Source organism: Sus scrofa, chromosome 7, assembly GCF_054392235.1.
Source record: "Sus scrofa isolate SSC_HxYL_T2T_F1_AM1 chromosome 7, Sscrofa_HxYL_maternal_Yorkshire_Landrace_v2.0, whole genome shotgun sequence".
Classification (NCBI taxonomy): Eukaryota; Metazoa; Chordata; class Mammalia; order Artiodactyla; family Suidae; genus Sus; species Sus scrofa.
The window spans coordinates 46,465,437-46,487,983 of NC_139389.1; the positions used below are offsets into that span (position 1 = coordinate 46,465,437).

At 45.1% G+C, this 22,547-nt stretch overlaps 1 protein-coding gene across 14 annotated transcripts in view; it reads left to right on the plus strand.

The window, feature by feature from the left end:
* BICRAL (BICRA like chromatin remodeling complex associated protein) overlaps positions 1–22,547 on the plus strand; it is a 109,297-nt gene that overhangs the window by 71,697 nt on the left and 15,053 nt on the right. For all 14 annotated transcript variants that reach the window (XR_014810173.1, XM_084968162.1, XM_003356632.6 and 11 more), the window contains 4 exons: positions 386–431; positions 847–895; positions 983–1,051; positions 6,253–7,935. Coding sequence is in view for 12 of the 14 variants with exons in the window: in XM_084968162.1 (XP_084824288.1) it covers positions 391–431; positions 847–895; positions 983–1,051; positions 6,253–7,935 (1,842 nt within the window). In the remaining 2 variants the exon portion in view is untranslated. The remainder of the gene's footprint in view (positions 1–385; positions 432–846; positions 896–982; positions 1,052–6,252; positions 7,936–22,547) is intronic.

Here is a 22,547-nt window from a genome sequence, read left to right on the forward strand (position 1 = left end):
CATGAGATTTTTTTCTAAAATAAAAACATGATTTCTCCTCTTGTTCACTCTACATGTTGAGGAAGTTACGGCTCATGGTTTACTGGCCCTTTGGGGAATCTGCGTGTGAGGGGGTTGCTGCCAACTCTCTGATTTGTCTAGATTCCTTTTTGACTTCTAAGTTAAGGATGTGCGTTCAATAAAAACAATTTAAATTGAATACTTGATCTCTTGAATGACCACAGAAATTTAAAAATCCCATTCATAATAGGCAATTAGAGGGAAACTCACATGAATTACAGTTATTTATCTAGGAAAGTATAAGGTATATTTTTGTGTGGCATGGATGCTACTGGCTTTCATCTGCTTTGCTGAAATGGTGCTTTCTTATTCCCTTTCTTTACAGTTGTCATGGACGATGATGATGACTCGTGTCTCCTTGATCTTATTGGGTAAGATGCTCATTGCAAAATCCCGGTAAATCACATGTGTGACCTTTGCTGTCCCAAAACAACCTAATAAGCATACTAAAACCAAGTGGGTTTTTTAAATAAAAATTAAATAATTCTCATAGGTATAGTCGGGAGAAAAAGTGACATGGATTAACATAGGGTCATAATTAGGTAATCATTTATTTAATTTATTTTTGAAGAAATCCTCGGAGGCATTGTGAACTGAGTGATGATGGGAGGTGGAACAACCTCAAAATGGAACAAAACAAACAAACAAAAACTACTGATGGTTTTAAAACAGGAAGAGGATTTTATTCAAACTGACATGTCATTTTCTTTTTACACTAGTAACAATGAACCCTAAATATAAGTAATGTATTTATTTGTTGTTTCCATTTTGGTTATTGTTTTCTAGAGACCCGCAAGCATTGAACTATTTTCTACATGGACCTAGTAATAAGTCGGTAAGTAATACTCAGACATCATAGGTATACATTTTGTTTCTTCTTTACAGTTGTAATGATCCCTTTTTTTGACTTGTGCCTTTGCAGAGCAATGAGGACTTGACTAATGCTGGATATTCTGCAGCCAATTCAAATTCAATTTTCGCCAACTCTAGTGTGAGTATTGGAAACTGAATGCAATGATCAGATGTTTCTGTCTCATTGGGTTGCATTTGTCTGATGAATTGAAGCTTTAATTGCCTTCGTATCATAATAGGAATCCTTACCATGTCTTTTGTAATTGACACAGGAGGAAAATCTATTAACTTATGTTCGTATCTTCTCCTTTAACTTAATTGAGATTTTTATGGAGTTCCCTTGTGGCACAGCAGGTTAAGGATCCAGCATTGTGAATGCGGTGGCTTGGGTCACTGCTGTAGCTCGGGTTCGATCTCTGGCCCAGGAACTTCCACATGCCGAGATACAGCTAGAAGAAATTTTTTTTTTTTTTTTGCTTTACCATTTCCTAAGTTTTCAGCTTCCTTTCTAAAATGACTCAGGAGTTCCCTGGTGACCTAGAAGCTAAGGATTCATTGTTGTCACTCCTGTGGCACGAGTTTGATCCCTGGCCTGGGAATTTCTGCATGCCATGGGTGCAGCCAAAAAAAAAAAAAAAAAAAAAAAAAAAGCCTCAGAAGCATTATAACCTGAGAAAGTTATATTAGAGTCTTTTGAACCTTATTATGGCAGCTTTAAAGTAATTGTTATGAATTGTAGTTACTTTCTAATCATTACACACAAGGAAAAAGATAATAGTAGCTGACACTCAGTATGCTTGGCAGTAAGAGCTTAACATCTACTAACCTCTTTAACCCTTTCAGTAATTCCATGAAGTACGTGCTATTAGTATCTATATTTTAAAGATGAAGAAACTAAAGGCTGGTACTTACCCAGGATTACTCAGCCAGGATTCACAGAGCCAGGACTCCAGCCCCCCCCCACCCCCAGGCTCCAGGGTGTGTGTTCTTAAGCTCCAGAAACATCTAAACAAGAAACCTGGCCTGGGGGGCAAAGGAGTCCTGCCTGGAAACTATCTAGATTATTGAGTTTAAGCCCCTCTTGCTCTAATCTTTTCAACTGCTTTGTTCTACCATGGATGGTGGTCCAGAGTCCAGCTGCCCAAGTTTGAATCTTTGCTCTGCCACTTACAGCTGTCTGACCTTGAGTGTATCACTCAGTCTCTGTAAGGCTCTTTTTCCATATCTGTGACTCCAGGAGAATGGTAGCTCTACTTCATACGGTGGTTAAGAGAAATGGACTCGTCCAGGCAAACCACTTGGTAGAGTGTGGAATTCATGTCACCTTATCATCAAGGTCATTGTTTTCTTCATCTGTAAAATGAGTAGTTTTCAGAAAGTCCTTGGGAATGCTCAATTCTTTAAAGTATTTGAGTGTGTAAATTGTGTCAGATCATAACATTTAAGACTTCTCCTCATGCTAGGGGTGGCTTTAAAGTCACAAAATTGGTTTCCTGTAAGGCTTGCAAATCAGTAGCAATTCTGAAATTCTGAACAAGTGATAACCTAATGTGATGCCATTAAACCCATGAAGTAGATATTTAGCCTGTTCCCACTTACAGCTCACCTACTTCCACGTGAGTGCTAATTCTAGTTTTTCAGGCTTCTTCATTCAGTGTGTATTTATTGGGATCTTGGATTGCATCATGGCAGTAGGAATGTTTTAAAAGCTTTGGAAAATACAGGAATTTGAAACCTAAGGTCTGTTAATTTGTACATTTTAAAACGTTAAATTGTGTATCACCACTTGGGAGATAATCCACTTTTGCCTTGATATTTCTCTGCCAAAAAAACAAAACAAAAAAACTCCCAAATCAAAAGCCTCCTCGATTTTAAGATCCTTTGCCCCACTTCCTAAAGGATGACTCTTCAAGTCCTAAGGTGGTGTCCACCTAACTGTTAGTCCCATTACAATGTCGATTGGTCAGGTGTTGATTGGCTTTTCTGCCTGGTTCATCCCATCATCTAACCCTCAAAACACCTTATTAGCCTAGGCTGAGAATCTCTATACATGCACAATTCTTTTTATTTTTTGCTGCAGCTTCCCGATGTATGTGGATTTCATTTCCCAGACCAGGGGTTGAACCCAAACCACAGAGGTAACAATGCCAAATCCTTAACTGCTAGGCCAAATGGAATTCCTAGAGTTTTCATTCTTGACTGATCTATTTTTTTTTTTTTAATTAAAAAAAGAAATTTGTAGTTCCATCATGGCTCAGCAGAAACAAACCTGACTAGTATCCATAAGGATTCAGTTTTGATCCCTGGCTTTGCTCAGTGGGGTAAGGGTCTGGCATTGCCGTGAACTGTGGTGTAGTTCACAGATGTGGCTTGGATCCCTTCTTGCCATGGCTGTGGTATAGGCTGGCAGCTGCAGCTCCAATTGGACTCTTAGCCTGGGAACTTCCATATGCTTTGGGTATGGCCCTAAAAAGACGAGAAAAATAAATAACTTATTTTATGGCCACACCCAAAGCATATGGAAGTTCCAGACCAGGTATTAAATCCAAGATTCAAAGCCGGGAGTTTCCATCGTGGCTCAGTGGTTAACGAATCCGACTAGGAACCATGAGGTTTCGGGTTCGATCCCTGGCCTTGCTCAGTGGGTTGAGGATCCGGCGTTGCCGTGAGCTGTGGTGTAGGTTGCAGACGCAGCTCGGATCCCATGTTGCTGTGGCTCTGGGGTAGGCCGGCGGCTACGGCTCCGATTCGACCCCTAGCCTGGGAACCTCCATATGCCGTGGGTGCAGCCCTAGAAAAGACAAAAAAAAAAAAAAAAAGAATGCCAGGTAATAACAAGTATTGGCAAGGATGTGAGGAAATTAGCACCCTCATATACTGCTAATCAGAATGTAAAAAAAAAAAAAAAGATTCAAAGCCAGATCCTTTAACCCACCGCACCAGGCCAGGCATCAGACCTATACCTCTGCAGCACCCTAAGCTGCTGCAGTCTGATTCTTTTTTTTTTTTTTTTTTTTTTTTTGTTGTTGTTGTTGTTATTTTTGCTATCTCTTGGTTCTTGGGCCGCTCCCGCGGCATATGGAGGTTCCCAGGCTAGGGGTTGAATCGGAGCTGTAGCCACCGGCCTATGCCAGAGCCACAGCAACGCGGGATCCGAGCCGAGTCTGCAACCTACACCACAGCTCACGGCAACGCCGGATCGTTAACCCACTGAGCAAGGGCAGGGACCGAACCCGCAACCCCATGGTTCCTAGTTGGATTCGTTAACCACTGCGCCACGACGGGAACTCCTGCAGTCTGATTCTTAACCCACTGTGCCATGGTGGGAACTCCTTGATTTTTTTTTTTTTTTTTTTTTTTTTTTTTTTTGGCCTCACCTTGGCATATGGAGTTCCCAGGCCAGGGATCGTATCCGAGCCACAGCCATGAACTAAGCCCCATCTGCAGCAACGCCAGATCCATAACACACTGTGCCAGGCCAGGGATCAAACCCGCATCCCAGCACTTCCAAGACACTACTGATCCCATTGAGCCACAGCAGGAGCTCCTGATTGATCTATTTTTAATTATTTTCTTCACCTTTAAATTTTTTTCTTTTTCTTTCTTTTTTTTTTTTTTTTTTTTGAGACACATCTTTTTTTTTTTTTTATGGCTGTACCCATGGCATATAGAAGTTCCCAGGCTAGGGGTTGAATCAGAGCTACAACTGCTGGCTTACAGCACAGCTCACCGTAATGCTAGATCCTTAACCCAATGAGCAAGGCCAGGGATCAAACTCACATCCTCATGGATACTAGTCAGGTCCTTTAACCTGACTAAGCCACGACAGGAACTCCTTTACCTTTAAATTTAAAAAAAAATTGTGTTTATGTATATAACATAAAGTTTACCACCTTAACCATTTTTAAGTTTACAGTCCAGTAATGTTAAGCACGTTCGTATTGTCAACACTTTATGTTAAATAGCTACTGAGTCCATCATTATTCTTTTTTATAATTTTGACACATCCCATGATAAACTGCCAGCTGGCATAATGTCTCCAACTTATCAGTGACTGTGTTCAGTTCTCTTCATGTGCCTATGTTGTCTTTAGTTGGAATGTCCAGTCCTTGAGAACTCGTTACGGACAGACACTAAGTCACAAGTGGGCATTTGATAAATGTTGATCAACTTTTACTTTTTTTTTTTTTTGCTTTTTAGGGCTGCACCTGTGGCATATGGAGGTTACCAGATTAGGGATGTAATCAGAGCTACAGCTGCTGGCCTACACCACAGCCACAGCAACTCAGGATCTGAGCTGCATCCTACACCACAACTCAGGGCAACACTGGGTCTTTAACCCACTGAGCAAGGCCAGGGATTGAACCTGTGTCCTCATGGGTGCTAGTCAGAATCGTTAACCGCTGAGCCTCTGACCAACTGTTACTTTTAGATAGGACACTGAAGTGGTTTTTAAAGCATCATAATAAGCTGATTACTTCTAAGAAATCAAATGACCATTCTCTCATTCATGTGGAGAGCTTGTTTGTTTCTTTGTTTAACTTTTCTCATTTTATAAGTTTAATAGTACAGAAAAGTCACTCAACATATGGAAGTTACCAGGCTAGGGGTTGAATCAGAGCTGCAGCTGCTGGCCACAGCCACAGTTACTCGGGATCTGAGCTGTGTCTGCGACCTTCACCACAGCTTATGGCAATGCTGGACCCTTAACCCACTGAGTGAGGAATCGAACCCGCATCACCATAGATACCAGTTGGGTTCATTACCACTGAGTCACAACAGGAACTCCAGGAAGATTGTTTTTATCCAGACTTGTCTGGAGTGGTGCAGGTTAGAGCTCAGGGAGTTCTGAGAAACCTTGAAAGTCAAGGTTGAATCTGGGATACCATCTGGACCTCTAGGAGAACCACCCTCAGAACTCCCCAAACTCACATCTACTCCTGTGGTACAAAGAACCAGACATGGCTGTCTCCTGGATACACTCATACCCCAGGCTGAATCCCACTCAGGCCTGCTACCTGCGAGCAATGCTGAGAAATAGAGCCTGTGCCACTATCTCAAAAAGTAAAGCTAAACTCCAGGTAGTCATGAGTATGTTCACGTTATTGATCTGTTTCCTATAAACTAATTTACCAGAACAATGACTACGTATACTTACAAAAACAATGTTAATCATTAATAATCATGTATCAGGATAAGGTGAGCAGTTTGAAGAGCTGTGCCAGAAAAGCAGACTGTTTTTCTTTATTTATATTCAAAAGTGAGGTCTGTTTCTTTGTTTGTTTAAGAATCTCTTTCAAAGGTTAGATATGCCATGTACCGTCCTGCTTATTTTTTTAGAATGCCGATCCTAAGTCATCCCTCAAAGCTGTAAGCAGCCAGCTTGGAGAAGGGCCCAGTGATGGACTGCCACTTTCAAGTAGCCTTCAGTTTCTTGAAGATGAACTTGAGTCTTCTCCTCTTCCTGATCTCAGTGAGGACCAACCATTCGACATTCTTCAGAAATCCTTGCAGGAGGCCAATATCACTGAACAGACATTGGCAGAAGAGGCATATCTGGACGCCAGTATAAGTTCAAGCCAACAGTTTGCACAAGCTCCGCTTCATCCCTCTTCATCAGCATCCTTTACTCAGGCTTCTAATGTTTCTAATTACTCAGGTCAGACGCTGCAGCCTATCGGGGTGACTCACGTGCCTGTTGGCACATCGTTTGCAAGCAATACCGTGGGTGTGCACCATGGCTTTATGCACCACGTGGGGATCAGTGTGCCCAGCCAGCATTTGTCCAATAGTAGTCAGATTAGTGGTTCTGGTCAGATACAGTTAATTGGGTCATTCGGTAATCAGCCTTCCATGATGACGATTAATAACCTAGATGGATCGCAAATCATATTAAAGGGCAGTGGACAGCCAGCCCCATCAAATGTGAGTGGAGGAGGGCTCCTGGTTCACAGACAGACTCCTAATGGCAACTCCTTGTTTGGGAACTCCAGTTCCAGTCCAGTAGCACAACCTGTCACCGTTCCGTTTAACAGCACAAATTTTCAGACGTCTTTACCTGTGCATAACATCATCATACAAAGGGGTCTTGCACCAAATTCAAATAAAGTCCCAGTTAATATCCAGCCAAAGCCTGTCCCGATGGGCCAGCAGAACACATACAGTGTGAACAATCTGGGAATACAGCAGCACCACGTCCAGCAAGGGATCTCCTTCGCCTCGGCGAGCTCACCCCAGGGCTCTGTGGTTGGTCCGCACATGTCGGTCAACATTGTAAACCAACAGAACCCAAGAAAGCCGGTCACCTCCCAGGCGGTGAGCAGCGCCGGGGGCAGTATCGTCATTCACTCTCCCATGGGCCAGCCTCACACGCCCCAGAGTCAGTTCCTCATCCCCACAAGTCTTTCCGTCAGTTCCAGCTCGGTACACCACGTCCAGACCATAAATGGGCAACTGCTTCAGACTCAGCCCCCTCAGCTCATTTCTGGCCCAGTGGCCTCAGAGCATGTCATGTTGAACAGAACCTCTTCCAACATGCTCAGGACCAACCAACCGTATTCTGGACAGATGCTTAACAACCAGAATACCGCCGTCCAGTTAGTGTCTGGGCAGACATTTGCCGCCTCTGGAAGTCCGGTGATCGTCAATCATGCCTCGTCTCAGATTGTTAGTGGACAGATGCCCTTGCAGCAGGCGTCACCAACCGTGCTGCACCTGTCCCCTGGACAGAGCAGCGTCTCCCAAGGACGACCTGGCTTCACCACTATGCCCTCGGTGACCAGCATGTCAGGACCTAGTCGGTTCCCTGCCGTCAGCTCATCCAGCACCGCCCATCCTAGCCTTGGGTCCGCGGTTCAGTCTGGTGCATCAGGATCAAACTTTACGGGAGATCAGCTGGCCCAGCCAAACAGGACTCCAGTACCGGTCAGCGTGTCTCATCGTCTTCCAGTCCCTTCTTCCAAATCAACCAGCACCTTCAGTAACGCACCTGGAGCAGGAACCCAGCAACCGTTCTTCTGTCAGGTAATCTTCTCCTTATCAGATGCGTGTTTGGATGATTACAGGGTGGAAAAGTGGAATGTGTATTCAATATAATTTTCATCCTGGGTTTCCAATTTATGATCATAAATGTTCGACTTTTAATAATCGGTTGCCTTTTTTTGTCTTAATTAAAATCTTGTACCCGGCAGAGCATTGTGGTTGAGAGTGAAAACTGTAGTCACGCTCATAGATTTGAATCTAAGCTTCATGTCAGAGCAAGTCTTACTTTAACCTCTCTAGACTTAAGTTTTTCATCAGTAAAATGGACATCATACTACAACCCTGGGAGGTTATTTGGAGAATTAAATGAGATAATTAGCATAGTCCCTGGCAGATGGCACATACTCATAAGAGCCAATATTAATACATATACTTGATGGAATGGATTATAAGCACGTGAAAGGAAAGCTTATTTTAGATTATCTACTTACATCATATGAAGCCACTAGGTCATATGACTGTGGACAGGGCAGAGAAGTCCTGGCTGTTTCTTAGGTGCCAGCTGGAAAGGCTAAGGGTTCAAGTGTGACCCAACTGGCCTGCACGGAGGGTGCATATATATATATGTTCACTTTTTAGGGTCACATCTGCGGCATATGGAAATTTCCAGGCTAAGGGTTGAATCCGAGCAGCAGCTGCCAGCCTTCACCACAGCCATAGCAATGCAGGATCCAAGCCATGTCTGTGGCCTACACCACAGCTCACGGCAATGCCGGATTCTTAACCCGCTGAAAGAGGCCAGAAATCGAACCCACATCCTCCAGATACTAGTCAGGTTCATTACCATTGAGCCACAACAGGAACTCCAGAGGGTGCATATAGAGAGAGGGGTCCAGGACACTGATTTGACCAAGTACCTTTGCCGACTCTTGCAGGTAAATTATCATGGGCAGTCGGTAAAAGCACACAGGACTCTGTTTCTCTCTCTCTCATAAAAGGGGGGTTGAGAATGCCTCTGTGGCTCAGTGAGTTAAGGACCCAGTGTTGTCACTACTGCAGCTTGGGTTGCTGCTGTGGCTCAGTTTCAGTCCCTGGCCCGGAAACTTCCACATGCTGTGGTCACAGCCAAAAAAAACCCCCCAAAAACAGGGACATTTCATTACATAACCACAGTACACTATCAAAATCAAGAAATCAGCATTATAACAATATTATCATCTGATCTATAGACCTTCTTCTGATTTAGTCAGTTTCCCGGTAATGTCTCTTACAGCACACGAGAAAAAATATATATTTTTTGTTTTGTTTTTATGGTCCAGGATCCAACCCAGGATCACTGCCTAATTCTGTTGTCCGGTCTTTTAATCCAAAGCAGTTTCTTTATCTTTCTTTGTCCTTCATGTCCTTGATATTTTTTTGAACAACCAGTTGTTTTGCAGAGTGTCCCTCAAAGTTGGGTTTCTCTGCTGTTTCCTATGATTAGATTCAGGTTGTACATTGAGGGTAGGATAGCCTAAGAAGTGGTGTGCTCTCACAACGTGGACTTGTCCTTTCCTGGAGGGTGTTAGCTTTGAACTCTGGCATAAGGTAGTGTCTGATGCATCATTAACATGTTTCTTCTGGGAGAAATTCTGAGACTATATAGATGCCCAGTTTCGCATCAAACTTGCACATACTATTTTAAGCTTTTGTGGGTAATCCCTGACTGAGTCAGTTATTACTGCGTCAGCTATTACCCTGATGGTCACCAAATCGAGACTCTCTATCATCTGTTCTGCGTCAGGTGTTGGCATTCTACTAGGAAGAGCTTTTCCTTCTCTTCCTTTTACTTACATGTTTGCTTATATCAGTGTGGACTCATCGATTCTTGTATTTAATGGGTTAACAATTGTTAGAGTCATTTATTTTTTATTTTCAAATTGATTTGATGACCACTGAGTGCCCCTCTAAATTTGTTGCCAGTCCATCTGACATGTTTCCGTTATACTTGGAGCACTTCCTTGAATATCTGGCCAAAACAAGATTTCCGCATTCATCTTTCACTCTCCCTGCCCCTGACTGGAATCAACCATTTATTTTAAGGAACTCCTTTAAGTACTCCTTCTGGTGGAGAACAATAATTAAAAACCAAGATCTGAGCACTGCTGAACAATATCCATTGCTCCTGAGGCTGTCTCAGCTGGAAATTATATATATTTACACATACCTAGCATCTACAGCTATTTATCTATCTATCTATATTAATAACCATGGGGAGTTGTTGGGAATTCCTGTCATGGCTCAGCGGTAATGAACCAGACTAGGATCCATGAGGATGCAGGTTCGATCCCTGGCCTCTGTCAGGGGGTTAAGGGAGTTCTCATCATGGTGCATGGTTAACGAATCCGACTAGGAACCATGAGGTTGCGAGTTCCATCTCTGGCCTCGCTTAGTGGGTCAAGGATCCGGCGTTGCCATGAGCTATGGTGTAGGTCGCAGACATGGCTCGGATCCTGAGTTGTGGCTCTGGCGTAGGCCCAGCTATAGCTCAGATTAGAACCCTAGCCTGGGAACCTCCCTATGTCATGAGTGTGGCCCTGAAAAAGAAAAAAGAAAAAAGAAAAAGAAAAAGAAAAAGGAAAGAAAATTGAAATCCCTCCTGCTTACAAAACACCCAGAAACTTGATTAGAGGGAAAGGCACTGGTCCATTGCAGCGGTCCTCTGGGGGCTGGAATTGCAGATTATCCTTGTTTTCTCCTAGTTTTAAAAAACTTACTCCATGTAGAAGAGGTGACACGTGGACAGCATTTATCAACATATTGATGCAGTTTTTAAAAAACAAGTAAAACATTGCCATTGGTAAACATTAAAACAGCTCTAGAATAGTTTAGAGTGAAATGTTAAGTCCTCTTCAGTGTTCCCTGGTGGCTCAGCAGGTTAAGGATCCAGTGTTGTCACTGCAGCGGCTTGGGTCACTACTGTGGTGTGGGTTTAATCCTTGGCCTACATACCGTAGGTGTGGCAAAAAAAAAAAAAAAAAAAAGAGAGAGAGAGAGAGTAAGTCTTCCTCTCCCAACTTGCCCTCCCAGAGGCTGCCACTCTTTCCAGGTTTTTTCTTTTCCCCCAGAGACGTCCTTGGTATACACAGAAGAAATGTCACATAGCAGCTTATCTTTGCAACACACCATCCCTGTTTTTACTTAATTATGTAGCTCGAGGCTCACTTTATATCTGTATATATGATCTGCTTAATATTTATTATCATGAATTCTTTTTTTTTTTTGGTCTTTTTGCTATTTCTTGGGCCGCTCCCACGGCATATGGAGGTTCCCAGGCTAGGGGTCGAATCGGAGCTGGAGCCACCCGCCTACACCAGAGCCACAGCAACGCGGGATCTGAGCCGTGTCTGCAACCTACACCACAGCTCACGGCAACGCCGGATCGTTAACCCACTGAGCAAGGGCAGGGACCAAACCCGCAACCTCATGGTTCCTAGTCGGATTCGTTAACCACTGCGCCACCACGGGAACTCCTATTATCATGAATTCTACAGAATCAGCCACAGCATGGTCATTGCCTTTTTTTTTTTTTTTTTTTCCAATAATGCTTTAGTGAGGGGGAAAAAAATCTCTCTGACGCTCCCAAGTTTCAATTATCTGACAATAACAAGAAGCCTATACTAGCAGCTCCCAAGTAATTTTTTGTGACTTCCAGTGCCAAAGAGTGTTAGGAACTGGCTCAGTTGCACTATGTCAGATGTGTTCCTGCTGTAGGTTTTCCAGAACAATGAAAGTGTCAGGTGTTGTGAGTGAGGAGGACATAGCCGTGGAGGCAGCATAAGTTGGAAAAGTAGTGTTAAGGTGTCATCTAACCTTTAAACTCCCAGACATCTGAAAACACAGTGACTCTTTTTTTGGTTTTTAGGGCCACACTCACAGCATATGGAGGTTCCCAGGCTAGGGGTCTAATCAGAGCTACAGCTGCCAGCCTACACCATAGCCACAGCAACACTGGAGCCGAGCCACATCCACAACCTACACCACAGTTCATGGCAATGCCAGATCCTTAACCCACTGAACAAAGCCAGAGATCAAACCCACAACCTCATGATTCCTAGTCGGATTTGTTTCTGCTGCGCCGTGATGGAAACTCCCACTCTTTTACTTCATAATTTCTGTATAAATTAATTTGTAGAATGTTGTAATGAACAAAATACCATTATCAGGGGCCTTCAGTGCTTATCTATTTGGGAAAATTTAATTCAGCAATATTAGACAGGAGTGAGATTTTGATTTTGGGGTTTTTTTGGCTTTTTTTTTTTTTTAGGGCCACACCTGTGACATATGGAAGTTCCCAGGCTATGGGTCAAATCGGAGCCATAGCTGCCGGCGTACACCACAACCACAACAACATGGAATCCTAGCCACATCTTCGACCTACACTGCAGATCACAGCAATGCTGGACCCTTAACCCACTGAGCAGGGCCAGGGATGGAACCTGCATCCTCATGGATACTAGTTGGGTTTGTTAACGCTGAGCCACAGCAGGAACTCCAGGAATGAGTTTTTAAATATAAAATTTATTTGTTTTTGGTATAGATAATATACTTTTTTGGTTCAGAATTCAAAAGGTATAGAAAGGTATATTCTACTTTGAAAAATTTCCTTCCTCCTGTCTCCTAGCCACCCAGTTGCCTGCAGGCAACCAATGTAACCAGCTTCTTGCAGAGTGAACTTACATCCCCATCCCTCCTTTTCCACTATGAAAACTTTCAAAACCACAGAAACTTTGGAAGAGTACAGTGAACCTATTCACCTAGAGTCACCAGTTGTTTATGTTTGCAACTTGTGCTCTCTGTGTGTGTCTCTACACACACACACCCACGCCCAGGCAGGCAGCGAACTGCTCTTTTCTCTGAACCATTTGAAAGTAAGTTGCAAATGGCAGGATTTAATAACATTATGTCAGAGTTCTTCCACCTGACCCAATAATGTCCTTATGACAATGCCCCACTTTCGCAAGCAGTCAGAGAGCACTGATTTTCATTGCCACATCTCTTTAGGCTTACAGCAGCCTAGATCAGTCATCAGGTAGAGCGGCCTTCAGTGTGTGTCTGTTTCCTCCTGATTAGATTCCACAAGATGGTTTTGGCAAGGCACATAATGGTTTGTCCCATTATGGGTGATTTTGATGTGATCCCTTGGTTAAGGTGGTCCCTGCTAGGCTTCTTCACGAGGTATTCAAAGGTATCTTGTTCCTGGTGTAAGGAAGAAATGACCTCTAGGATGGTGCTTTTGGACCACGTGACTCTCCTGTTGTTGATGAGAATCCAGGGATTTAACTGCATTGATGTATGTTACTTTAGTGGTTGCAAAATGACTTTAATTATCCTACCTATGGTTATTGACTAAGATTTTTCCATAAAGAAGAGCTTTTTCTTCTTACTGCATTGTATGTGTAAAACACTATGAAATCATAGTTTTTCTGCATTCATTTTAAAACTTTTTATTATGGCGAATGTTATTTTATTTTTTTTATTATTATTTTTGTCTTTTTCGGGCCACACTTGCAGCATATGGAAGTTCCCAGGCTAGGGGTCGAATCAGAGCTGCAGCTGCCAGCCTATATCACAGCTCACAGCAACACCAGATTCACAGATAGAACGCATGTCATCATGGGTACTAGTTGGGTTCGTTACTACTGAGCCACAACAGAACTCCCTATGGGGGAGTTTTAAATGTTAGCAAAAGTAGACTAGGTAGTGTAATGTGCCCCCGTGCTCAGTCATCTTCAGTGCTTACCAACTCATGGCTATTTCTGTTTCACCCATACCCCACTGTCTCCTCTGCCCAGTATTATTATTTTTTTTTTTTTTTGTCTTTTGTTGTTGTTGTTGCTATCTCTTGGGCCGCTTCCGCGGCATATGGAGGTTCCCAGGCTAGGGGTTGAATCGAAGCTGTAGCCACCGGCCTACACCAGAGCCACAGCAACACGGGATCCGAGCCGCGTCTGCAACCTACACCACAGCTCACGGCAACGCCGGATCGTTAACCCACTGAGCAAGGGCAGGGACCGAACCCGCGACCTCATGGTTCCTAGTCGGATTCGTTAACCACTGCGCCACGACGGGAACTCCCATGCCCAGTATTATTTTGAAGCTAATCCAGGCATATAAATTCATCTGTAATTTTTTACAGTATATCTCTAAAAGATCATGTATTCTTTTTAAACCTAATGTTGCAATCTATTGTTTTCATTATTCTTTTTTTTTTGTCTTTTTATCTTTTTTTTAGGGCTGCACCCATGGCATATGGAGGTTTCCAGGCTAGGGGTCTAATCAGAGCTGTAGCTGTCGTCCTACGCCACAGCCACAGCAACGCCAACTCCCACTTTCATTATTCTTTTTTAAAATTTTAAAAAAAAAAAAAATTGGGAGGAGTTCCCATTGTGGCTCAGCGGAAACGAATCCTCGTGGAAATAGCATCCATGAGGCCATGGGTTTGATCCCTGGCTTTGCTCAGTGGATTAAGGATCTGGTGTTGCTGTGAGCTGTGGTGTAGGTTGCAAATCTGGCTCCCATCTGGTATTGCTATGGCTGTGGCTTAGCTTAGCAGCTACAGCTCTAATTTTATCCCTGGTCTGGGAACCTCCATATGCCTTAAGTACAACCCTAAAAAGACAAAAAAAAAAAAAAAAAAAAAAAGAGAGAGAGAGAGAGAGAGAAAGAAAGAAAAAAAAGAAAGAAAATATCATGGTCACACCTGTGGTATATGAAAGTTCCCAGGCCAGAGATTGAATCAGAACCATACCTGCCATCTGAGCCTCAGCTGTGGCAACACTGGATCCTTTAACCCACTGCCAGGGATCAACCCACACCTCTGCAATAACCCAAGCTGGGCCATTCAGATTCTTAACCCACTGTACCATAGTGGGAACTCCTTTCCTTATTCTTTTTGATGCTTAAATTGTCCCAAATTTGGTCAGCGTAGGCTTACTTAAACTGGCTTCTTGGAGTTCCCGTCATGGCTCAGCAGTTAACGAACCCAACTAGCATCCATGAGGATGCAGGTACAATCCCTGGCCTCACTCAGTGGGTTAAGGATCCGGCGTTGCCTTGAACTGTGATATAGGTCACAGATGCAGCTCAGATCCCAGGTTGCTGTGGCTGTGTGTAGGCTGGCAGCTATAGCTCCAATTCGACCCCTAGCCTGGGAACCTCCATATGCTGTGGGTGTGGCCCCAAAAAGAAAAAAAAAATAAGCTGGCTTCTCTACTTTTGACACGTCCCCACCTCCTTTGAGCACTTTGTGGCACAAGATATTGGAGGCGTGTCTTGTGATTGCCTTGCCTCAGCCCTCGCATCAGCTGTTTCTCTAAAGAGCCCTGTGCGTTTAAATCTCTTAATGTGGAGTCATTTACAGAATTTAAACTTCCTTATAAATGGATTAATATTTCAAAAGTCCGCGGTGATTCAAGAGGACAGTTTGCAAGAGCATTTAGGCTATCAAATGAAAGTAAATAAATTCAGTCCAGATCTCTTCAGATCACTACATGATTTCGTAGATTTCAAATTCCTCCAGCAGCACCCAGCCTGCACTGGGTGTGAGATTTTGGGAGTGATCACCACTGAAGTCTCCAGCGCTCTTTGCCCCTCCCTGTTCCTCCCTGTCCAGCTCAGCCTGCCTGCCTTGCCGCTGCCTCTTCAGACATTTAGACTTCACACTCTAGACACTCTTGTTTTTTCCTTTCCTTCTGTACCTTTAATCAGTTACCAAATCCTACAGATTCTTCTTTGAATGTCTCATATCCATTCTTTCTTATAGTAATGAAAATAGTGGTCATATTATTAACAACTGGTGCTTACCAGGGGCTGTCTGTGTTATTTCTTTTTTTTTTTGTCTTTTTGTCTTTTGTTGTTGTTGTTGTTGTTGTTGTTGCTATTTCTTGGGCCGCTCCCTCGGCATATGGAGGTTCCCAGGCTAGGGGTTGAATCGGAGCTGTAGCCACCGGCCTACGCCAGAGCCACAGCAACGCGGGATCCGAGCCGAGTCTGCAACCTACACCACAGCTCACGGCAACGCCAGATCGTTAACCCACTGAGCAAGGGCAGGGACCGAACCCGCAACCTCATGGTTCCTAGTCGGATTCGTTAACCACTGCGCCACGACGGGAACTCCTGTCTGTTATTTCTAATCCTTATCTTGGGGCTACTGGTAGCATTGTCGTTCGCATTTCACAGTCAAGGAGATGGAGGTTCAGAGCATGGGCAAGCTGCTGTAAAGGTGGACGTTGCCTGCAGCCGTCTCTCTCCTTTCCACATCTGGACCCTGAGCTGGATTTTGACAGGGGACAGCAGTATAATGGGGGCGATGAGAGCTGGATTAGGAATCATAGCTCACTTACAGGTCCTGCTCTGCCAGTGGCTGGGCTTGTGATCTAAGTTCACAGCTTACACTGGGAGCCCTAGTTTTCTCTTCTTGAAAATGAAGATCCCTAGAATCATGTGGGGAGCTTTGTAAAAATATGGATGCCTGGGTCTCACCCCCATAAATTCTTTTTTTTTTTTTTTTGTCTTTTTGTCTTTTTAGGGTCACACCGGCGGCATATGGAGGTTCCCAGGCTAGGGGTCCAGTCAAAGCTGTAGCTTCCAGCCTATACCACAGCCACAGCAATGCAGGATCTGAGCCACATCTGCGACCTACATCACAGCTCACGGCAACGCCGTATCCTTAACCACTGAGCCACAACAGGAACTCCTCACCCTCATAAATTCTGATTTAAACAGTCTGGATTAGACAAATACCACATGATATCACTTACATCTGGAATCTAATATACGGCACAAGTGAACCTTTCCACAGAAAAGAAAAATCATGGACTTGGAGAACAGACTTATGGTTGCCAAGGGGGAGGGGGAGGGAGTGGAATGGATTGGGAATTTGGGGTTAATGGATGCAAACTATTACCTTTGGAATGGATAAGCATTGAGATCCTGCTGTATAGCCCTGGGAACTAGAGCTAGTCACTTAAGATGGAGCATGATAATGTGAGAAAAAGGAATGTATATGTGTATGTGTGACTGGGTCCCCTTGCTGTACAGTAGAAAATTGACAGAACACTGTAAACCAGCTATAATGGAATAAATTAAAATCATTAAAAAAAAAAAAAAAACCATCTGGAGTAAAGGCTCCAGACATTAACATTTTTCAAGAGCTCCCCAAGTGACTCTAAAGTACAACCAGGAGTGAAGACTGCTGGGCTAGGTGATTTCCAAGACCCATTCATATTGTAATTAGACAACCGGAACAATTGTCTGGGTGATTAATCTGCCTTCAGCCTCTTCCTAAAGTCTGGCTTCCACTGCATTAATCTTCCTCAGACACTTGCTCTGTGACCTGAACCAAATCGTCTGGGAGCTTCCCATTGCACAGGAGAAAGTACAAACTTCTAGGCTGGCCATTAAGGGTCTCAAGTTGAACCCCCTCCAGGTTAGCCAGGCTGGATCCCTCATGGTTCCCCAAACAGGCCAGACTCATCGCGAGCCTCCAGCCTTAGCTGTGGGTATTCACTGAATGTCCTTTCCCCGCTGGTCTAAACGCCTCCCTCCCTCAGGGCGTCCAAAGCCCCTGGAAGAATGAACCCTTTCTCAGTCCCTCTGCTGATGTCTTCTCTGCACTTTTTGTTTCTACTGCCCACCACGTGCATAGTCACTGTGCCATTTCCTTCACTGATTTGGCCTCTGCTGGCAGCCCAGGGCCACGTTCAGGGATACACCAGAATCCTGCAGGCAGGAGGCAGCAGATGAGCTGACAGCCACAAGACAGTACTTGAAGTGCCCCGGGGGAAGCAGTCCAGAGCACCAGGCTCCGTCCAAAAAGGAGCCTCTCACCTAGGTGGGGTGGTTTGGGCAGATTTCAGTGAAATAGTGGTGTCTGACTGAGCCCTACAAAGGGAGACGGAAGAGTTAGCCAGTTTGGGAGGGTTTGAGCAAAGAACGTTCAGGCAGTGAAATCAGCACGTGCAAAGCCTGGAGAGAGAAGAGAGCACAGAGGGCACTCCGGGGGAAGGAAAGCATGTTCAAGTGAGACGGAAAGACTGGAGGTGGGAAAGGTAGTGAGCAGACACTAGATCATACAGACCCTTGAGGTCATATTGAGGAGCCAGAGGCACACCCTAAGCATGAAGTAGCGAAGACTCACACTAGCCCACAGGCGGCAGCAGTGGTGGGGAGTGCATGGATTTGAGGCAGGTTAGATAGAACTGTTGATTGACTGGCTATCGTGGAGGAATAAGGGTGACTCAGAGGTTCCTGGTGGTGACACCCAGGTTCACCGAAATAGAGAACGTGGGAAGAAACTGTGGTTGGAAGAGACGTTCTGAGTTACATTTAGGATACGTTTGTCAAATGTGAGGTACATGTGGGACCACCACGCTGTTTGGGAAACAGCTGCCTGTGCTGGTCCACAGCATGAAATGTGGACTAAATTGTGATTGGCCGGTTGAGCAGCATGTGTCTGACAATGAAACAATCAGGATGAGTGTGTAAATGGGGTGGAAGAACAGCCAGAAGAGAACCCCAGAGCACCTCAGCACTTAGGGGGTGGACACAGAAAGAGGAGTCCATGGGTAAGACTCAGAATATTCCAGAGAGGAGGAGTAAAACCAATAGGGTTCAAGATTTTAGAAGGCAAGAAAGGAAAACGTGGCAGGTGGGAGGGCTGGGGTCCACGGAGCGGAGGAGTGTCACTGGGAAGCGGGCGGGAGGAGGAAGGAGGCAGGTGTTGACCTTGGTTAAGACTTGTTTGCATGGAGTGTAAACAAATGTGTGGAAGCCAGTTTGCAGTAGACTGAGTGAGCAGAGATGCCCTCCAGAAAATGACAACCGCTCCAATGAGGAGGCGGGGTCGGGGGACGAGCTGTTTTTCTAAGACATGGGAAAGGATTGAGCTTTCTTGAAAGCGTATGGGAAGGAGAAGGACACGAATTCCAGAACATTGGTGGGATTCTGTGTAGAAAAAAGGAAGGATGCTTCTTGCATTGTACCAAGAAAAGGGGGAAGGGATGAGTGGGGTGCAGGTGGGGTTGTGGCTTTGGTGGTAGAAAGTTGAATGAATTCTCACCTGGCTGACAGGTTTGAAGACCATGAAATAGCCTTCTGTGGAAAATGAGCAAGGAGCTGGCCCGGGGAAAGAGAAGATGGCTGGTCAGGGACGAGGGCCTGAGGTTGGACGCCATAATTGTGGTGCGCTGCTGCCGGTTGGGTTTGGGTGGGCCTGCGTGTTTTCCAGACGGTAAACTTGCAGAGGGCAAAGACTGAGTGTGCTGTCCTTCGGCTGCCTTCTCTGTGATTACCATGGTGTGGTGTGTACAGTTAACACCCAAATGTCTTAGTCAAGGTTGCAGCTCTCAGAAATTCACCCTAACATGTTTAGCAAAAAAGAACGTCTTGAAGTTCCCATCATGGCTCAGTGGTTAACAAATCCGACTGGGAACCATGAGGTTGCAGGTTCGATCCCTGCCCTTGCTCAGTGGGTTAAGGATCCAGCGTTGCCGTAAGCTATGGTGTAGGTTGCAGACGTGGCTCGGGTCTGATGTTGCTGTGGCTCTGGCGTAGGCTGGTGGCTATAGCTCCAATTCGACCCCTAGCCCGGGAACCTCCATATGCCGCGGGAGCGGCCCAAGAAAATGGCAAAAAGACCAAAAAAAAAAAAAAAGAAGAAGAAGAACATCTTGTGTAGTGTAGCTCCTTTATAAAGGTCAGAATCCAGGCTCTCTGCTATTCCCTTGGCCTCCTCTCTCCTTCAGGGCTTTCTCTCACTCTTCTGGACCAAAATAGCCACCCCAGGCCAACTTTACAATGTTACCCAAGCATTTAACAGAGGCCGGCAAGAGCAGTAATTTCCAAAACTTAGCAATGCATCAAAATCAACTGGAGAGCTTTTTTAAGGAGTTCCCATCTTGGCTCAGCAGTTAACGAACACAACTAGCATCCATGAGGATGCGGGTTTGATCCCTGGCCTTGCTCAGTGGGTTAAGGATTCAGCGTTGCCGTGAGCTGTGGTGCAGGTCACAGACACTGCTCGGATCCTGCATTGCTATGGCTTTGGCATAGGTCGGCAGCTAACCTCCAATTCGACCCCTAGCCTGGGAACCTCCATATGTCAAGGTGCAGTCCTAAAGAGATTAAAAAAACAAAATAAAAATAAAAATAAAACTGGAGAGCTTTTTAAAATCATAGATTCCTAAGCCCTACATTGGATTTCTGAATCAGTCTTTGCGGATGGAACCCAGAAACGTCTTTCAGAAGCTCTCCCAAGTGATTGTGATTTAATTAGTCTATAGACTTGAACTTGAGAACCACTGCCCTTGGGATTCCCTCCCCATCTCCCTATGCTAAATTCCAAGGAGAGAGAGTTTGGTTGGCCCACCTGGGGTCCTGGCAGCCTCAACCAGAGGAACCAGGCCTGGGCTACAGGAGGCGGTAGCCATGCCGGGCCTCTGCTGCTCTCCATGGAGTCTTAGTTCAAATTAGGAAAAAGTGCCCCTCTGAGCAAAGATGGAAAAGGCACCCCTCTGGGTAGAGAAGCTGCTCTCTGGAAGGCTTGGCACTTTCTCATTGGGGAAAGGTGCTTGCACCCTGGACTCTAGCTCTTAACGCCCTCTGGAAGGCAGGTGACAGACCTTCGTGTGTTCTCTAGCGTGCCAGCTCCTGCTCTTTTCTGTAGCAGGCGGGCAATTCCCAGAGAAGAGCATGGGCTGGGAAATCCCAGTGGCCTCCCTCACTCAGCAAATGCGTATTATTTAATGACTGTCATCGTGCTAATTTGTCATTGGTGTCTTATAAAGTGTACCACAGACATATAGAGGATCCTGATCCACTGGGGGTTTCTCTATGTTCACATGATATCAAGAGATGCACAGGATCCAAAGAGTTAAAATTGTCCATTGAGGGAGTTCCCTGGTAATCTAGTGGTTAGGACTCAGCTCTTTCACTAGTGTGGCCTGGGCTCAATCCCTGGTCTGGAAATAGATCCCGCATCAAGCCACTACATGCCACAGCACCCTCCCCCCCAAAAAAAAGAAAATTGTGCATTGATCCCAGCAGAGTTCTTGGAGCTAAATTCTTTTTTTGGGGAGGGGGGCTGCACCCTCGGCATATGGAGGTTCTCATGCTAGGGGTCCAATCAGAGCTATAGCTGCCAGCCTACACCACAGCCACAGCAACACAGGATCTGAGCCGTGTCTGCAGCCTACACCACAGCTCATGGCAACACCAGATCCTTAACCCACTGAGCGAGGCCAGGATCGAACCTGCAACATCATGGTTCCTAGTCAGATTTGTTTCCACTGCGCCATGATGGGAACTCCTAGAGCTAAGTTCTTAACAAAATATCAAAATATGAAGAAAATGCATTTCAAGAGCAAATCTCTTAGGAGTTTAGAGGAAAAAAAAAACACAGAATGATAAATTTTATTTCTGGAAAAGATTGTCAATTGGGGGGGCAACCTAAATTTTGGGGGGATGAAAGTTGCTGGCTCCTGGGGAGGGGGATTGAACTAGGAGGAGGTCCAGACCCCTATGACTTACGTTGCAATGGAATTCATTCACTTCTTTTCTAGGTTTTTTTTTATTTTTGCTTTTTAGGGCTGCACCCATGGTGTATGGAAGTTCCCAGGCTAGGGGTGGAATTGGAGCTACAGCTGCCAGCCACAGCCACAGCCACAGCCACAGCCACAGGAATGCCAGATCCGAGCCGCCTCTGTGGCCTACACCACAGCTCATGGCAATGCCAGATCCTTAACCCACTGAGCAAGGCCAGGGATTGAACCCACAACCTCATAGTTACCAGCTGGATTGTTTCCACTGAGCCACTACAGGAATTCCCAGTAGGAATTTCATTTAACAACTATTTACTGTGTGCTCACTATGGTGTCAGGCCGTTCTGGTGCCGGGGGTGCAGACAGCATTCCTGCTCTGAAAATAAGAGGACTGAGAATGACAGTGACCAGCAAACATCTGGAAAGAGGGTGGCCCCTGGGGCAGCAGAGCTTTCCAAACATAGACCTGGTGAATGGAGGGGACTCTAGTGTGGTGGCCACACCGAGTGCCCAGTAGTTTACGGTTCTAATACCACCCAGGCCCTACCAGCCCCACCCAACCTCTGTGTTGCCCCACATAACAGCAGGACAGCAGGAGAGATCCTTTTGGTCCCGAGGGAGGGGACACCATGAGGCACACTGGCAGTAACTGGAAGGTCAAAATGCACTCATGCCAGCATTCAGCCCCCACACTGGTGGGTGCGCAGGCGGGGGCTGTGGCACACTGCCACCAGAACCTGCTCAAACGAGACGTGTCCGCTGTAGGTAGTACCTTGCTTTTAGACACAGCACTACTTTATCCCTTTCAGTGATGACAAATTTTCAAGCTTTGGCATTAGATTAGATTGTTCAGAGGTTTTTTGTTTTGTTTTTCTTTTTACTCTTTTGTATTGTGAAAAAACACATTTAGAGAAAAATGTATGAAACATACATGTACAGTTAACAAATAATTAAAAAGCAAATACTCATGCATCTCTCCACTCCAGAAATAGAATATCACCATTCCCCCCAAAATACCCCCTTCTCTGCACCCTCCTAGCCTCACCCCTTCTCCTGTCTTTTATGGTGATTTCT